The 11,767-nt window shown below is 43.1% G+C and overlaps 1 protein-coding gene across 2 annotated transcripts; it reads left to right on the top strand.

Moving 5' to 3' along the window:
• Positions 1–475: 475 nt before the first annotated feature.
• On the top strand, positions 476–5,430 carry LOC139545470 (transcription cofactor vestigial-like protein 4). 2 transcript variants are annotated; one of them, XM_071353261.1, is made up of 5 exons: positions 476–1,158; positions 2,750–2,873; positions 2,985–3,210; positions 3,755–3,842; positions 3,954–5,430. In XM_071353261.1, exons 1-5 carry the CDS (start codon positions 1,092–1,094, stop codon positions 4,262–4,264), a joined length of 816 nt encoding a protein of 271 aa, XP_071209362.1. In that variant the 5' UTR covers positions 476–1,091; the 3' UTR covers positions 4,265–5,430. The 2 variants fall into 2 exon arrangements, with proteins under 2 accessions (XP_071209362.1, XP_071209363.1); XM_071353262.1 differs by lacking the exon at positions 476–1,158 and adding an exon at positions 1,224–1,805.
• Positions 5,431–11,767: the final 6,337 nt, after the last annotated feature.

Raw genomic sequence — 11,767 nt, 5'->3', positions numbered from 1 at the left:
GAGCTTGACTTGCTTCAAAGCAGCACCAATCATATCCTGACACGAGTAGTCTCCATATTTGTTGAGTGCTTTCACATACGTTCATCACCACAAAAGAAATTGAGATAGAATATACCAATAACTCCAGAATGCATTCTTACAACATATAAACCCAATAAGATATTTCAATGAGTTATTACATCCTTTAATCAAGGTACAAAAGGAATATAAAATGTAGGCTATAACAAAATGTAATCAACCGAATGAGTCCCCCCATTCAAAGGCATATCAATCAATACAAATTCTAAATGTTCTCATTTTTAAAGAGAGAATTTAAAAGTTTTATTTATTTATTTTTAAGTGACTTTATATGTGTCAGGTCCTGAGTGTTGAGTGTGCTCATTTGTGTCCAGACTCTTCAGCATGCTCAGGCAAGATTGTTTCTCAGGGCAGTAGCATTTCCAGGACTTAGGAGCCTTTGTCTGGCCATCAACAAAAGCCTTTGGATTAATGGTGAGGCTGGCTCACAGTACAGCTGTGTGCGTGTATGGGCAGGTCAGTGGAATGATTGGAGCACCAGTGGGCTAAGCACTCGAAAAAATGCAGTTTGGTGAGATTGTAGATTAGGAGCGAGGGAGGGGCTGAGGACAGGTGCTGACTTCCAGAGAGGGGAGAGTCTCTGTTAAATTAACTTGTGTGTTGATTAATCTATACTACAATCCTGTTTATTCCTGAAATAGCTAGTCTTCTGGATGAGTGAAGTAGATGCTTGGTTGGGTGGTGCAGGGACAGTCATAGAACAATTTACCATTATTTTCCTTCTCTGAGGTACCTACCTGTGATCACACACTTCCTGCAACAATAACAAAAACATCTAAAATGGGGGAGGTTGTGATCGGAACAACCAATGACAATGCAGGAATACATTTTCCTGAAAGACACTGCAGCTCTGTACAGCCTTCTGATACGTTACCTGGGCAAGCTCTAGCCAAGCATCTCATTGCCTTTCCATTACCAACCAGAACTTAGGCTCATTGTGTCCTCTAAGCTCGAACAGACAAGGTGGTCCTCTATAGTTGGCTTTATTCACAGACAAAGACAATTAAGGAGCCATGGCTGTTGCAAATTTCCAATACATAACTCGGATGAGCAGTGGTTTCAAAGTCTACATCTTGGAAGGTAATATTTGTTATTTATTTTCTTATACTATTGTTTCACAAAATATAATTGTGTTGCGGTGATCTGTGCTGCTTTAAATAGCGGTCTTCACAGCTGCATATTGCATTGTTATCATGTATGATGACACAGTTGTTATATTGTTATTAGTTAGTAATTAGTTCACAATGTTTTTAGAAATGCAAATGTTTATGGCCATTAGAAAATAACTTTTACTAAGTCGTCGTGAATGTCAATGAAGCCATTTTAGCTGATGGTTTGAGTTGTATAAACACACAAACATCTGTAATCCATTCTAAAACAATTTTAGGCCATTCAAGAAACCAAGACAAATGTTCACTTTTAGATAATGTAGACGAGTGTGATAATGGTACCTCACTGTATAAACTTTGGTGCAGTTTCAACTTCCTAAAATGTGTCATGGCACTCAAGCATTATTTCAGAGGAGTTTAGGTCAGATGCTGAGAATAACTGTGGCAGATGGAGATGCTCTGAAGATACTGCCCTCTTGTACCTCTACTCCTGCATGGGAAACAAATAACCACGCCTCAGGCATCAGAAAGTCAGGCAAGGTGTGGTTTTCCCCCAGTCCCCTTCCACAGGCCTCCACTGTGACACTGCTGTCCAAAGGACAGAAGGGGAGGTCATAGGTGAGAGGTTGCGATTGAGGGACAGTACTGTTTGGGATGTGGATTGGATTGTGGATTGTGGATTGGGGGAGTATTTGAGGTTAGGTTAGGGACCAATCATGTAATAACATGACCTAATCATTCAGCATTGCATCTCAATGTGGTAGTAGAGCATTGCATGCTAATGTGGTAGTAGAGCATTGCATGCTAATGTGGTGGATTTCTTTTGGCATATTGATAACACTGATTTGAATTTAGCTTGAAAGAAACAACATGATGCGAGGTATGAAGAGGGCTGTTGTTAGCTTTACAAAATACAAATACCAGTGTAATGTATTGGTAAGCTTCACATCGATCTCTCTGTCAGTAACACAAAGGATGTTAGCAGCTGCTGATGTGTTTCAGTTAGTTTCTCACAATAAGGAGAATGCTTCTGTGTGATGTGTGTATTGTAATGACAGTTGTGAGACATGTAGTTCTCTTTTAGTAAGAAGTGATACTTCAATCAAGGCATTAGCAACTGAAGTGTTAATTTCGTCCAGTTCAAATCACATTTTGAGTAGAAACTAATCTTTCTCTCATAGATATGTAAATGAGATGGGTGTCATCATCACTGTATGTAGAAAAACAACATTTACCGTTCACATTGAATCAGCTGGAAAGAGTTGTAATACTCACCAATCTGGTTGGTCTAGTTCAACAGCTTAACGGAGTTTACAATTAACGGTGGCATGAAAGCTTTCCCACGAACCACTCATACAGGTGATGAACCATATGTCACAGTGCCACAGACCAAAACAACCAGTCACCTATTTACTCATTGCCACACCTAACGTCTTTTCAGTCAGTTACAGTTAAGTGTAAGTCATCATTATCTGTGCCAATATATCAACCAATATTGATACTGTATATTATTTCAAATAGTAACCTTGAGCTTTACTTGTGCTTGATCTTTCCTCTTGTAGGTCAGCCCAACCAAAGAAGTGAAGATAGATTCAGGCATATGGCCAATGAGAGAGTTCGAGTGCCCCAAGTGCATCCGGTCAAGCGCAAGCACAGCTTTGAGTGTGGTCTAACATTGGAAGAAAGGTTTGTAAAACCTCCCCATGACTTTATAACATCATCATTGACAACCACTGGTTTCATAACTCCATGTCCAGTGTGTGATTTCATGTTTCAATGTGTGGTTTTGTGTTTCAGGCGAGAAAGTGCACAAAGCAGGAGCAACATGAGAAGGCCAACTGTGTTTAGTGTTCCCCAGAGTCCCACATCCTCCTGGAGCCCAACCCCCAGCCCCACAGGTCATCTGCCCTGCCATGTGTATCCCACACCACCTATCGATGAGCCACTGGACCTAATTAAGAAACCAAGGAAACAGCCTGAGAGGACAGAAGAGAAAACCAAAAGCACTACAGCCATCAATCAGGTAATTTCAAGAGGAACAATTATAATAGTCAGTCCAGGTGCTAACAACTTGAAGGATGGGATTTCTTGTTTGTGTCAGTCATATTGTATGTGCCTTTGTAATCTCCCAGTGTAGCCCTAGGCAGTCAGAGCCTACATATCTCTGAGATCTCTGTAGAGAGTCTAAACTCTCAGGCACATTCTATTCCCAAGAGACTTTATGGGACTCTGTTTGTCCATGATATCCAATCCAGCCTGATTTGGGAATAAAATGTGAGCAATGGTGGGAGGAAGGTCATCAGTAAGAGCAAACAGACAGCTCTCTCTGGCCTGTTTGTGCCACCCTGATGAGGGTGAACAGCTTTCAGGTCCCATCCCATAACCAAATGTATTTTGTTTCCAAATCAAACTGAACCCTCGACAAATAGTTAGTGATGGTGAAACGTTTCATGTTTACATTGACATGTTAATCCTATTGTTTTGGGGGGAATGAGAATTTCAGCTACATTGTTCTGTACAGAGTCATATACCGTTGTGAAATGTACCAATGATTTTGCCTCTTTCAGATGCGTCCTTCTGTGATCACCTGTGTGTCCTCCACAAGAAAGCCCACCTGCAGATCTGAAGTCGGCAGCAGTAGCCACTCCTCCACAGGTCAGTCTCATACTCCTTTTATCTCATCAAAACTAGTGCTACAATGCTGCTGTTATATTGCAGACTTGTTAAGAATTATGCCTGACCTTTGTTGTATTCTTTCCACTATAGTGTTTTCTAAGCACAGCTATGACCATGTTGTGGAGGAACATTTCAAGAGAAGCCTGGGGATGGACTACCAAATGGCCAGCTCCCGCCAGCTCTCCATCAGCGTCTCTGTGGATGACCATTTTGCCAAGGCCTTGGGAGAAAAGTGGTTTCAGATCAAATCAAAATCCTCCTCATGCTCCTCGTCTACATCCTCTCCACCCAGCAGCCCAAGTGTCACTCACTCCCCCAGCTACGGCCACAGCCCAAACCAAGCTCCCAAAGAGTCTCCAAGTACCACCACTCCCACCTCCAGCTTCTGGTCAGTCAAATAAAACTACAGAGAGCTTTCCTGGAGAAAGAGTGAACTTTGAGACATAGCATTTAATGCGATACAGCGGCAGATCCATGCTTTTCAAGGAATAAGAGCACCAAGGAGATAACGTTGGTGAAAGTGTAGACTCGAGAACAGGAATGTAGGATTACTAAGCTACTCTATATGGTTGAACCATTGAGTGCATCTCCATGAGTCTATTCCCTGCCAGTGGAAAGGGGAGTTATTTCAATTTCAGGGGACAAGCAAATGTTGCATTCTTTATTTCTCAATTTCTATCCCAGCCTGTCCCAGCCTTTTCAATAGCATATCTATCTCTGAATAGATGGTGATGTGGGATGATAGTTGGAGAAAAGAAATGTGCCATTATATTTCATTAAATGTGCCATATTTCATTTCATTCGGTGAAGATGCCACTACTTTCGTGATACTGTATTTATACAATATGTTTTTTAACGAACCTGGATCCTATTTTCAGTCTAATAAATTATCTACTGTATATAGTGCTAACACATTCACCAAATCTGTTCAATACAGTAACTTCACGTTTTTGTATAAACTATGGACATCTCAAAAGGAAAAACCTATTTGTGTTGGGATATTGCAAGTTATTCCATTAGCTTTATGAATTAAAACTTAAGCTAACCTTATTATTGTATAAAAAATAAACCTGGAGATTTCAGAAAAAAAATGTGTGTGCAATTTATACGTTATGTACTTGTTCAAAAAAAATGTAATGTTTAGAAAACGGTTGAAATGCGTGTACAAAACATGAGGAACACCTTCCTAATATTGAATTGCACCCACAGTCTCTCTTTGTCGGGGCGCTTGGGACCTACTACCATACCCCGTTCAAAGGCACTTAAATCTTTTGTCTTGCCCATTCATCCTCTGAATGGCACACATACACCATCCATGTTACAACTGTCTCAAGTCTTAAAAATCATTCTTTAACCTGTCTCGTCCCCTTCATCAACACTGATTTGAAGTGGCTTTAACAGGTGACATCAATAAGGGATCAAAGCTTTCACCTTGATTCACCTGGTCAGTCTATATGGAAAGAGCCTAATGTTTTGTACACTCATTCAGTTCATTATCATTACCTTCCTTGAGTCTATGATTGTAATTGTTGTACATAAGTTTTTAATAAAATACCACTGACTTACACCAGACTGATTTGGTAGAAGAAAATACAATCGCAAAAACAGATATCCTTCATGACCTTACTTCTAAAGAAGACACGGTCAGAGAGGTTGGTTGTGTGTCACTTCCACATCTGAGTAAAGAAGTCAGAGCCTCATGTATACTGCAGCCATTCAAGGTTGCGTTCCAGACGGCTTCATTTCAGTGGTGAGTCACTGTGTGTCTGGGCTGTGCGTTTGGGCTAATATACTATGCACGTACACCAGGTCACAAGATGGCGGCCTTATGGCATTCAGCACTTGATTCTTTAGGGAAAGGGGAATGTTTATTTAGCTTTTGGTGAATTAGTCATGGCAGTGTTCAGGGGGGGCTGAATCCCTATCCCTCCTGGGTTTAAAACTAAAGGAAAGGTGAATACATCATCCTCAGTACATCATCCTTTTTTTCTGGGAGTTTTAGGGAATGTCAGGAGCATGTTCCAGCAGGCAGCAGGGCTTGTACTCAAACATTCCTGTCTCCTGAGAAAATTATTCTGAAAGATCCTACAGATCCTGTTTGGCAAGGGAAGGGAGGGAGGGATAGGGGTAGGATGGGCAGGTCTAATGTAGGCCCTGGCTTCAGAACTGATCATGCTTTTCAGTTGCTTATTTACATGTTCTATCTTGTCAAACAAGTGTAATGATATGATACTCTGAAACATTTTCCAGAAATGAAGACTTTGAACTCTATAGCAACGTGTCTTTGCAGTTTTATACCTACATGTACAGAGCTGTAAACTGAAAAAACTGAATGTGTAAGTTAACCACTATTGACAGAATAGACTATAAATCCTGCAGGTTTGGTTTCAGTAAAAATGTGTCACTAAAGAAATACACTATAGATTTATTGATTTTATTTCTGTTGTACACCAATTGGTGCCCAGCCCATACGGGCTTATAAGACACGATATCAAGTCTGTGTACACAAAACACTAAACACATTTTTTACATTGAACAAAGTAAATGCATTTAACAATTAAATGAATAATTAGCACTCATAAAAAAAGTATAGTTTTCACCTTGTCACATTACACAAACAATACACTTCTCCTTCTCCCACATGCTTTGAAAATAAATTGTGCAATATCAAAAACTCCCTTTCTGAAAAGAAAACAAACTTCACTTTCTATTTCGCAGAAGATCACACAATACACAAACATTTTCCTCTTCGGTGATTCTGTTGAATCTACCTGTCTGTAGTGTCACAGGGAGCGGGCCGGATCTTCGCTGGACACAAACTAACTTTTGGGCTTTTGTTACATTCAGATTTACGTATAGTTCAGGCCTTTAGTTCTCTTTGAGAAGAGTATACGTTCTAAGTTTAAGTTTAAACCAAATATCAGCTGCCCCTTTTTCCTTGTGGATCAGAAAAAGCTTGTACCTGATTTGGTTAACACCACATGGTAATTTGTGGTACAGCAGACTTAGGCACTGCATCTCAGTGCTAGAGGCATCACTACAGACACCCTGGTTCGAATCCAGGCTCTATCACAACCGGCTGTGATTGGGAGTCCCATAGGGCGGCGCACAATTGACCCAGCGTCGTCCAGGTTTGGCTGGTGTAGACCGTCATTGTAAATAATAATTAGTTATTAACTGACTTGCCTAGTTAAATAAAGGTTTAAAAAAAAAATATATGCTGCAAATCAGTTTCACAAAAACAGATTCTCTAGCCCATGGATAGTTATGAGTAAGGTCCCAGTCAAGCACTTTTTTGTGATTCTGTGTTCTGGTATATTTATCAGTCTATTCCATAGATGTACCATTTGACACTTTTGTCTAACCACACACGGTTCCCAACCCATATCTCCACAGATGGCTAGGTTCGGAGTCAGTTTATGCACACCAAGAAAGCATTGGATTGCTGTGATTTGAACATTGTTACAATTAGTACGTACTTTGGATCCCCATACCCCAGCAGCATAGTCCATCACTGGACACACACAGGATTTATACAGCTGAGAATAAGCACACTAACCAAGGTCCTTACACACTTTAATTTTCTTTAACACTGACCCCAAGGCTCTACCTGCAGAATCTTCTAGTGATCTAATGCCACCTTCAAAAGTAATGTGTTCATCCAGAGTGAAGCCAAAGTATTTATAAAGCCCAGTGTAGAATAATAGGGTTGTACCAAAATAAAAGTTGTGTGTACTTCTCTACACACCCTTCTTTCTGAAATGAACAACCTGGGTCTTATCTCCATTTAGTACACCATAAATGAACAATATTTAAATGAAAATACACTGAGTGTACAAAACAAACTTTCCATGACATAGACTGACCAGGTGAATCAAGGTGAAAGCTTTGATCCCTTATTGATGTTACCTGTTAAATCCACTTCAGTCTATGTAGATGAAAGGGAGGAGACAGGTTAAAGAAGGATTTTTAAGCCTTGAGACAATTGAGACATGGATTGTGTATGTGTGCCATTCTAAAGGTGAACGGGCAAGACAAAAGTTTTAAGTAAGCTTGAACAGGGTATGGTAGTAGGTGCCAGGCGCACCAGTTTGAGCGTGTTAAGAACTGCAACACTGCTGGGTTTTTCATGCTCAACAGTTTTCCGTGTGTATCAAGAATGGTCCACCACCCAAAGGACATCCAGCCAACTTGACACAACTGTGGGATGAATTGGAGTAAACACAAGCCAGCATCCCTGTAGAATGCTTTTGAAACCTTGTAGTCCATGCCCCGACGAATTGAGTCTGTTCTGAGGGCTAAAGGGGATGCAATTCAATATTAGGAAGGTGTTCCTAATGTTTTGTTCACTCAGTGTGTTTTGGAGGTCATCTTATGTCTCAGCAAGGAGAACTATGTCATCAGATGCCCAACAAAATGCCAAGGAATATATCCTCAACTTCAACACCAAGTTTAGCATGTTTGATTTGTAGCGCTATATCATTAACATATAGTGTAAATAAAGTGGGTGAGAGTATGCTCCCCTGCTTTACATAGTAAGGGGTTGGAAACCAGGCAGTCCTGAGGTCATTGACCTGAACACAGGCAACTGGAGCCCGATAAAGAGCTTGATAGCATCAAAGAATCTACCATCAATTCCCATTTTAATTCGTCTAAAAGCAAGGAGGTCTGTATTCACCCAATCGAAAGCCTTCTGAAAATCAATAAAACGGGCAAAAGTTGATTTTCCCTCTTGAATTCTAGGCCGGACCACTGTAAAGACCGTATAGATGTGATACACGCTATGGCTTTGTTGAATTCATCTGTACTATAAACAAATAATTTATTAATGAAAAAGAGAATCACTCTTAAATGACCATATTTTCTGCATTTCAGAATGGGTTGCAATGTGAGGGCATCTACAAAACGGTATTTGTGACAATACCATATAATAAGTGGCTTCTAAACAGCGTCTACCCCCAAGCCATAAGACAGCTAATCAAATGGCTACCCAGACTATTTGCACCCCCCCCCCCCCACCCATCTATGCATTGCCACTTTAACAACCCAACCTGCATGTACATAATTATCTCAATTACCTCGACTCAGGTACCCCCGCACATTGATGACACATTGACTCTGTACCGATACCCCCTGTATATAGCCCTGCTATTGTTATTTACTGCTGCGCTTTAATTATTTGTTTTTCTTATCGATTACTTTTTTTTTACTTTTAATTTTTAGGTATTTTCTTAAAACTGCATCGTTGGTTAAGGGCTTTTAAGTAAGCATTTCACCTGTTGTATTCGGCGCTTTTGACAAATAAAATTTGATTTGATTTGATTTGAATAACAATGCAATGCAAAAGTACTCATCAATAATCTGACAAGAATCATATCTGCTTTGACTCTGAAGAAATTGATGGAGTGCATATTCTGAGAACTGATGGCAGCAAGTTTCTTAACTGATTCTCGAACTGGAAATTGCTGAAATTGAAACTAACTCACTCAACCCTGTTCCAACGAAATGCTGCCTTTCCAGGACTTGTACAGAGATATTATTGCCATCTAGAGGACTTGAAGGTAAATTGTGTAGAAATATCTGAAACAAGGCCAATAGAAAGGGGTTACGTGTTGACTATATAATCAAGGTGATTGTATAAATGTGATCTTGGTTACTAACTACAGGATAAATCACACACACACACACACACACACACACACACACACACACACACACACACACACACACACACACACACACACACACACACACACACACACACACACACACACACACACACACACACACACACACACACACACACACACACACACACTTTCTGCTATCATTGGGCCTGACCTACAGCCTCTGGTGTGCTTTAACATATCACCAAGGGGCGTCTCTTCAATGGGCTATTTTAGCCATACCAGTTAGGATTTAATTCCCAAGCACTAAATCCATTTCACAGATCTTTAACAATGGGGCTTAACAAGAACTGGGACTGGAAGGTTCATAATAATTTTCATCTGGTTTCTTTCTGTATGCTTTCTGCGAGTGTGTGTATGCATGTGTGCATGTGAACATGTGTCCAGGTGTTTGTGCCTGTGGTGCATTTGATTCTATTTTTAAAATTTGATTTGGATCCCAATTAGCTGTTGCAAAAGCAGCAGCTACTCTTCCTGGGGTCCACACAAAACATGAAACATAATACAGAATGACATAATACAGAACATCAATAGACAAGAACAGCTCAAAGACAGAACTACATACAAAAGAATGTAAAGGCACACGTAGCCTACATATCAATGCATACGCACAAACTATCTAGGTCAAATAGGGGAGAGGCGTTGTGTCTCGAGGTGTTGCTTTATCTGTTTTTTGAAACCAGGTTTGCTGTTTATTTGAGCAATATGAGATGGAAGGAAGTTCCATGCAATTAGGACTCTTGTCATGATCGTCTTTAGGTGAAAGAGAGGACTAAGGCGCAGCGTGATATAAATACATCTTCTATTTATTTGAAGATGAAACGAACACGAACACTAATACAAACTAAACAACAAACGACCGTGAAGCTAACAAACGAAAGTGCAGACACAAGCTACTAACGTCAAACATAGACAATTACCCACAACCTACCTAATGCATATGGCTGCCTAAATATGATTCTCAATCAGAGACAACGATAGACAGCTGTCTCTAATTGAGAACCAATCCAGGCAACCATAGACTTACCTAAACACCTACACTGAACACAACCCCATGAACTCTACCAAAACCCCCTAGACAATACACACACCCTAGACTAGACAAAAAACACAAACATCCCCCATGTCACACCCTGACCTAACTAAAATAATAAAGGAAACAAAGATAACTAAGGCCAGGGCGTGACAGTACCCCCCCCCCAAAGGTGCGGACTCTGTCCGCAAAACCTGACACAGAAGGGGAGGGTCCGGGTGGGCCCTCCTACGGCGGCGGCTCGGGTGCGGGACGTGGACCCCACTCCACCAGAGTCAATACCCGCTTTGGTGGCGCCTCTGGAACGGCGACCCTTGCAGCGAGTCCCGGACTGAAGACCATCCCAGAGGGCGCCACTGGACTGAGGGGCAGCTCCGGACTGAGGGGCAGCTCCGGACTGAGGGGCAGCTCCGGACTGAGGGGCAGCTCATGACTGGAGGGCAGCTCATGACTGGAGGGCAGCTCATGACTGGCGGGCGGCCCCTGACTGGCGGGCGGCTCTGGCGGCTCCTGACAGGCGGGCGGCTCTGGCGGCTCCTGACCGGCGGGCGGCTCTGGCGGCTCCTGACCGGCGGGCGGCTCTGGCGGCTCCTGACCGGCGGGCGGCTCTGGCGGCTCCTGACCGGCGGGCGGCTCTGGCGGCTCCTGACCGGCGGGCGGCTCTGGCGGCTCCTGACCGGCATGCGGCTCTGGCGGCTCCTGACCGGCGGGCGGCTCTGGCGGCTCCTGACCGACGGGCGGCTCTAGCGGCTCCTGACCGACGGGCGGCTCTGACGGCTCGGGACAGACGGACGGCTCTGACGGCTCGGGACAGACGGACGGCTCTGACGGCTCGGGACAGACGGACGGCTCTGACGGCTCGGGACAGACGGACGGCTCAGACGGCTCGGGACAGACGGACGGCTCAGACGGCTCGGGACAGACGGACGGCTCAGACGGCTCGGGACAGACGGACGGCTCAGACGGCTCGGGACAGACGGACGGCTCAGACGGCTCGGGACAGACGGACGGCTCAGACGGCTCTGGGCAGGCAGGCAGCTCAGACGGCTCTGGGCAGGCAGGCAGCTCAGACGGCTCTGGGCAGGCAGGCAGCTCAGACGGCTCTGGGCAGGCAGGCAGCTCAGACGGCTCTGGGCAGGCAGGCAGCTCAGATAGCGCTGGGCAGACGGCAGACTCTGGCCGGC

Source organism: Salvelinus alpinus, chromosome 19 (assembly GCF_045679555.1).
Source record: "Salvelinus alpinus chromosome 19, SLU_Salpinus.1, whole genome shotgun sequence".
In the NCBI taxonomy this organism is placed as follows: Eukaryota; Metazoa; Chordata; class Actinopteri; order Salmoniformes; family Salmonidae; genus Salvelinus; species Salvelinus alpinus.
The sequence above is the reverse complement of the archived record's forward strand: the minus strand, read 5'-3'. Positions and strand labels throughout refer to the sequence as shown.